General features: G+C 35.4%; 1 protein-coding gene across 1 annotated transcript; it reads right to left on the bottom strand.

The window, feature by feature from the left end:
• Positions 1-5: 5 nt before the first annotated feature.
• Positions 6-7116, bottom strand: LOC119615686 (cell wall protein RBR3; the record flags this gene model as incomplete). Its single annotated transcript, XM_037971692.1, is given in 5 exon segments — positions 6-262; positions 264-1695; positions 1764-2048; positions 6780-6813; positions 6815-7116. Coding segments are annotated over 5 exon segments (2029 nt in total), but the record flags the coding sequence as incomplete, so codon positions are not given.
• Positions 7117-7467: the final 351 nt, after the last annotated feature.

Raw genomic sequence — 7467 nt, 5'->3', positions numbered from 1 at the left:
TTTTAAGTGTGTTTCTTCTTTAATTTCCTTGATTTCCTTTAAATCCTGTTGCTCTTGTTCTCTTTTCAATTCTTCGAAATCTAAAACCGGTCTTTCCAATATCTTGGGGGTTATAGGGGCATCCGGTTTGGAGTCCATTTCTATGGGATCTGTAAATTTATTATCCGCAAAATTGGGTGGTGGTGATATAGGTGCCGCAAAGTTCCAGGAGGAGGTTTCCGATAAAGTATTAGGTGTGGGCACTTGGGTCAATGTCAAGGGTCCCTAGCTCGCTATCTGTCTCCTCTTCGGCGGCATTATTCATGACGGTCAATTCTTCCAATGTCTTAGTTTCACTTACCGGTTTTACCAAGGTCTTACCCAATTTGAAGTTATAAACTTTGACCATATCATCATCATCGGAGGAAGACTCAAAATTGGATTTAACATCCAAAGTAGAGACATTGGAGGGTAAGATATCTGGTATGGGAGAGGGCACCGGTTCTCCTATGCCTGAATCAGCCTGTTTCGAGACACAATCATCATCGGTTCTCTGTTGTTTGAAATGTTCCAAATGGGTTTCATAGCAATGCTCCAATTCGGGTGACTCACAGGATAAAGATCTGGGCTCCGGGGTGGGTGTACGGTTGAGTAAAACCTTAGAGATGTTAGGCTTTGATTTTACCTCACAATCGCTTTCGAAACTCTTTAGATCGTGTTCAATATCCGTGGCATTTAAGAGAGTAGTGCTGGTGGTTATTCTGGGCACCGGTTTGGGAATGTTGTCACTATTCACCGACTCACCACGCTCTAAAGGTTTGGGTTTTTGCTCTTGCTCCTCTTCTTGATCTAAGAAACTATCCAGGGACTTACACAAACCCACCGGTGTGGTGGGTGTGGAGGTATTGGAAACATTAGTAGAAGCTATAGAAATCGCATCCTCCTGATACAAAGAGCTACGTGGTGGTGGTGCTGGAGGCGCTGCTGTCTTCTTTTTAATCTGCACTATTCTTTTCCTAGGAGAAGGTTCGGGAAATTTACTATTTCCCTCGCCGAAATCACTAACATCCTGTTTACTTTGGCTATTACGATTTAAAGCATTTTTCTTTTGGATCTGAGCATACAATACCGTATCCTCAGCATAACCATTGGAATTTAAAGAACCATTACCACTGCTCTGCTCGTTGTAATCCTCCAAATGGCCATTACAATCATTGCCATTGATATCGCTCATCAGCATGGTGGAGGTGGTTAAATTCGGGGTGGAAACCGAAAAGTCTTTGGTTGACAAAGGTGTGGTCGGTGTAGGCGTCTGTTTACTCTCACCATTCTCCATAATTAAAGCCGATTTCTCGGGTATGGCTATTTGACTTGGTGGTCTAGGAGCTGCGCGTTTCTTGCGTGGTGGTGCCGACATTTTTGGTTGTGTGCTCGAAGGTAATTTGGGCGTACGGCCATAACTTAAAGCCGAAGAATCCATAGAATTCAAAGAATTTGTTGAACTATAAGGACTAGTGGTTTTTGTGGTGTGTTTCGAATTGCGACTGCTAAATTCGGACGAAGATAAAGATTCCCTAATCAAAGAAGTACGATGCAGTTTGATGATTTCATCGCTATTGAAATTATCATATGACTCGGTTTTGTGACATAAACGTATCTCGGAAAGGCCCACAGCACCAATGGTTAAATCGCAACTGTAGACTTGACTAGGATCAACTGAATCAAAAGAGAAAAAACACTTTAATCTTTCCACTTCAAAACTATACATTCTCCAGAATACTTACCCGGATTACGAAACTCATATTTCTCCGCATCTAATAACTTATTATCGCACACCAATTCCAATAGTTTACTCAGTGGCACTCTGGCTCCCAGACGCGTTACATATAGCTGATCTTTGGGCAGTAGTACGGTTATACGAAAGGTTTGCTCGAACGGTGCATTTGTGGTGGCTGCTGGCAGCGGTGTTATACGATTATATTCCAGTTGACTAGTTTCATTGATGTTGGTGGTGGATATTGATAGATTTGTGCTGGATTTGGATAATTTACCATTGCCCATGGTTTTATCTGTATTAAAAAGAAAGAACAGAATGAGTAACTAGGCATTATAATGGTTCCCAGTCTGGACCTTAATCCGCATTATAGATTCGTTTTTTACCCATTAACTGGACTATAGTTTAGAATAGACTAGACTTTTGTACAGACTATAGATTAGGTTATAGTCCAGACTATAGTCTAGTCTATAGTCTAGTCTATAGTCTAGTCTATAGTCTAGTATATAGTCTAGTCTATAGTCTAGTCTATAGTCTAGTCTATAGTCTAGACTATAGTCTAGTCTATAGTCTAGTCTATAGTCTAGTCTATAGTCTAGTCTATAGTCTAGTCTATAGTCTAGTCTATAGTCTAGTCTATAGTCTAGTCTATAGTCTAGTCTATAGTCTAGTCTATAGTCTAGTCTATAGTCTAGTCTATAGTCTAGTCTATAGTCTAGTCTATAGTCTAGTCTATAGTCTAGTCTATAGTCTAGTCTATAGTCTAGTCTATAGTCTAGTCTATAGTCTAGTCTATAGTCTAGTCTATAGTCTAGTCTATAGTCTAGTCTATAGTCTAGTCTATAGTCTAGTCTATAGTCTAGTCTATAGTCTAGTCTATAGTCTAGTCTATAGTCTAGTCTATAGTCTAGTCTATAGTCTAGTCTATAGTCTAGTCTATAGTCTAGTCTATAGTCTAGTCTATAGTCTAGTCTATAGTCTAGTCTATAGTCTAGTCTATAGTATATTTTAGTCTAGTCTATAGTCTAGTCTATATTCTAGTCTATAGTCTAGTCTATAGTCTAGTCTATATTCTAGTCTATATTCTAGTCTATAGTCTAGTCTATAGTCTAGTCTATAGTCTAGTCTATAGTCTAGTCTATAGTTTAGTCTATAGTTTAGTCTATAGTTTAGTCTATAGTCTAGTCTATAGTCTAGTCTATAGTCTAGTCTATAGTCTAGTCTATAGTCTAGTCTATTGTCTAGTCTATAGTATAGTCTATAGTCTAGTCTACAGTCTAGTCTATAGTCTAGTCTATAGTCTAGTCTATAGTCTAGTCTATAGTCTAGTCTATAGTCTAGTCTATAGTCTACTCTATAGTCTAGTCTACAGTCTAGTCTACAGTCTAGTCTATAGTCTAGTCTATAGTCTAGACTATAGTCTAGTCTATAGTCTAGTCTATAGTCTAGTCTATAGTCTAGTCTATAGTCTAGACTATAGTCTAGTCTATAGTCTAGTCTATAGTCTAGTCTATAGTCTAGTCTATAGTCTAGTCTATAGTGTAGTCTATAGTCTAGTCTATAGTCTAGTCTATAGTCTAGTCTATAGTCTAGTCTATAGTCTAGTCTATAGTCTAGTCCATAGTCTAGTCTATAGTATAGTCTATAGTATAGTCTATATAGTCTATAGTCTAGTCTATAGTCTAGTCTATAGTCTAGTCTATAGTCTAGTCTATAGTCTAGTCTATAGTCTAGTCTATAGTCTAGTCTATAGTCTAGTCTATAGTCTAGTCTATAGTCTAGTCTATAGTCTAGTCTATAGTCTAGTCTATAGTCTAGTCTATAGTCTAGTCTATAGTCTAGTCTATAGTCTAGTCTATAGTCTAGTCTATAGTCTAGTCTAGTCTATAGTCTAGTCTATAGTCTAGTCTATAGTCTAGTCTATAGTCTATAGTCTAGTCTATAGTCTAGTCTACAGTCTAGTCTATAGTCTAATCTATAGTCTAGTCTATAGTCTAGTCTATAGTCTAGTCTATAGTCTAGTCTATAGTCTAGTCTATAGTCTAGTCTATAGTCTAGTCTATAGTCTAGTCTATAGTCTAGTCTATAGTCTAGTCTATAGTCTAGTCTATAGTCTAGTCTATAGTCTAGTCTATAGTCTAGTCTATAGTCTAGTCTATAGTCTAGTCTATAGTCTAGTCTATAGTCTAGTCTATAGTCTAGTCTATAGTCTAGTCTATAGTCTAGTCTAGTCTAGTCTATAGTCTAGTCTATAGTCTAGTCTATAGTCTAGTCTATGGTCTAGTCTATAGTCTAGTCTATAGTCTAGTCTATAGTCTAGTCTATAGTCTAGTCTATAGTCTAGTCTATAGTCTAGTCTATAGTCTAGTCTATAGTCTAGTCTATAGTCTAGTCTATAGTCTATAGTCTAGTCTATAGTCTAGTCTACAGTCTAGTCTATAGTCTAATCTATAGTCTAGTCTATAGTCTAGTCTATAGTCTAGTCTATAGTCTAGTCTATAGTCTAGTCTATAGTCTAGTCTATAGTCTAGTCTATAGTCTAGTCTATAGTCTAGTCTATAGTCTAGTCTATAGTCTAGTCTATAGTCTAGTCTATAGTCTAGTCTATAGTCTAGTCTATAGTCTAGTCTATAGTCTAGTCTATAGTCTAGTCTATAGTCTAGTCTATAGTCTAGTCTATAGTCTAGTCTATAGTCTAGTCTATAGTCTAGTCTATAGTCTAGTCTATAGTCTAGTCTATAGTCTAGTCTATAGTCTAGTCTATAGTCTAGTCTATAGTCTAGTCTATAGTCTAGTCTAGTCCATAGTCTAGTCTATAGTCTAGTCTATAGTCTAGTCTAGTATAGTCCTATGTCTAGTCTATAGTCTAGTTCTATAGTCTAGTCTATAGTCTAGGCTAGTATAGTCTATGTCTGTATATAGTCTAGTCTATAGTCTTAGTTCTATAGTCGAGTCTATAGTCTAGTCTATAGTCTAGTCTATAGTCTAGTCTATAGTCCTAGGCTATAGTCTAGTCTATAGTCCTAGTCATAATAGTCCTAGTCTATAGTCTAGTTCTATAGTCTAGTCTATAGTCTAGTCCTATAGTCTAGTCTATAGTCTAGTCATAGTCCTAGTCTATAGTCCTTATAGTGCTAGCTCTATAGTCTAGTCTAATAGTTCTAGTCTATAGTCTAATTCTATAGTCTAGTCTATAGTCTAGTCTATAGTCTAGTCCTATAGTCTAGTCTATAGTCTAGTCTATAGTCTATATCTAGTCTATAGGTCTAGCTATAGTCTAGTCTATAGTCTAGTCTCTAGTCCTATCGTCTATAGTCAGTCCTATAGTCCTAGTCTATAGTCTAGTCTATAGTCTAGTCTATAGTCTAGTCTATAGTCTAGTCTATAGTCTAGTCTATAGTCTAGTCTATAGTCTAGTCTATAGTCTAGTCTATAGTCTAGTCTATAGTCTAGTCTATAGTCTAGTCTATAGTCTAGTCTATAGTCTAGTCTATAGTCTAGTCTATAGTCTAGTCTATAGTCTAGTCTATAGTCTCTATAGTCTAGTCTATAGTCTAGTCTATAGTCTAGTCTATAGTCTAGTCTATAGTCTAGTCTATAGTCTATAGTCTAGTCTATAGTCTAGTCTACAGTCTAGTCTATAGTCTAATCTATAGTCTAGTCTATAGTCTAGTCTATAGTCTAGTCTATAGTCTAGTCTATAGTCTAGTCTATAGTCTAGTCTATAGTCTAGTCTATAGTCTAGTCTATAGTCTAGTCTATAGTCTAGTCTATAGTCTAGTCTATAGTCTAGTCTATAGTCTAGTCTATAGTCTAGTCTATAGTCGTCTATAGTCTAGTCTATAGTCTAGTCTATAGTCTAGTCTATAGTCTAGTCTATAGTCTAGTCTATAGTCTAGTCTATAGTCTAGTCTATAGTCTAGTCTATAGTCTAGTCTATAGTCTAGTCTATAGTCTAGTCTATAGTCTAGTCTATAGTCTAGTCTATAGTCTAGTCTATAGTCTAGTCTATAGTCTAGTCTATAGTCTAGTCTATAGTCTAGTCTATAGTCTAGTCTATAGTCTAGTCTATAGTCTAGTCTATAGTCTAGTCTAGTCTATAGTCTAGTCTATAGTCTATCTATAGTCTAGTCTATAGTCTAGTCTAGTCTAGTCTATAGTCTAGTCTATAGTCTAGTCTATAGTCTAGTCTATAGTCTAGTCTATAGTCTAGTCTATAGTCTAGTCTATAGTCTAGTCTATAGTCTAGTCTATAGTCTAGTCTATAGTCTAGTCTATAGTCTAGTCTATAGTCTAGTCTATAGTCTTGTCTATAGTCTAGTCTATAGTCTAGTCTATAGTCTAGTTCTATAGTCTAGTCTATAGTCTAGTCTATAGTCTTAGTCTATAGTCTGTCTATGTCTAGTTATGTCTAGTCTATAGTCTAGTCTATAGTCTAGTCTATAGTCTAGGTCTATAGTCTAGTCTATAGTCTAGTCTATAGTCTAGTCTATAGTCTAGTCTATAGTCTAGGTCTATAGTTAGTCTATAGTCTAGTCTATAGTCTAGTCTATAGTCTAGTCTATAGTCTAGTCTATAGTCTAGTCTATAGTCTAGTCTATGTCTAGTCTATGAGTCTAGTCTATAGTCTAGTCTATAGTCTTAGTCTATAGTCTAGTCTATAGTCTAGTCTATAGTTCTAGTCTATAGTCTAGTCTATAGTCTAGTCTATAGTCTAGTCTATAGTCTAGTCCATAGTCTAGTCTATAGTCTACTCTATAGTCTAGTCCATAGTCTAGTCTATAGTCCAGTCGACAGTCTAGGTCTATAGTCTAGCCTGTACTCTAGTTTATAGTTGGACTATAGTCTGAACTATAATCTGTATAATCTCTGTATAATCTGATCTATGGTATAGTCTAGCATGTAGTCTAGTCTTTACTCTAGTTTATAGTCCTTTCTATGGCGTAGTCTATAGTTTAGTCTATAGTCTCATCTGTATTATAGTCTAGCATAGTCCGCAGTCTAGTCTAGTATTTCAAGTACTCACCCTTATTTTTACGTCCCAACCAACGATTGAGCGTTTGAAAATCCCGATTTACTCATGCTGATGGTTAACGAGGAAACTCGCTCCCCAGTTATAATTCAAAATATACAACAGAATCTCCTTAAATGTAAAAAAGTTGCCGTAAATCTTCTTGTTTTTCCAATTACTGAGTCGTTCTCAAAATTTGCACACATTTAAACGAACTTCATGGCGATTTTCTGAAACTATAGATGACTTTTCAAAATATGGTGCAATTTTTTTTTTTTTCAAGAATTTAGCCGTGGGTTTTTATTCTGCTGATTCTTCAATTAATTACGTACAACTGCTAGAACTCTGTTTTAAATTTTCTAGTTTAACTGTAAATAGAGAAAGAGAGAAAAAAAACCGAACTGATTAAGAAATTTTGCCCGTTTACGTAGAGATATATATAGAAAAAAATCTTATCTTAAAAATCAAGGCAATAAAGTATAAGTATATGGCTAATATTTATTTAAAATATACGTTAACAGAAATTAAAATAGTATAAAATGGAAAATATTAATTGTTTAGCGAATTTTATTTAAACATTATTGTTATCAAAGTTTGTAGTATTTTCTTTTTCAGTTTTTTTTTTTTCTGCTCTAAAGATTATGTCAATACCAGTCAGTTTCAATTTCTTTGATATTATATTTTTTTATCTTTAATAGATTAG

This window comes from Lucilia sericata, unplaced genomic scaffold (genome assembly GCF_015586225.1).
Source record: "Lucilia sericata isolate MDLA Ls3-8-SP2 unplaced genomic scaffold, ASM1558622v1 Contig007077F_arrow, whole genome shotgun sequence".
NCBI classification, from domain to species: Eukaryota; Metazoa; Arthropoda; class Insecta; order Diptera; family Calliphoridae; genus Lucilia; species Lucilia sericata.
This window is presented reverse-complemented; position numbering and strand designations above follow the sequence as displayed.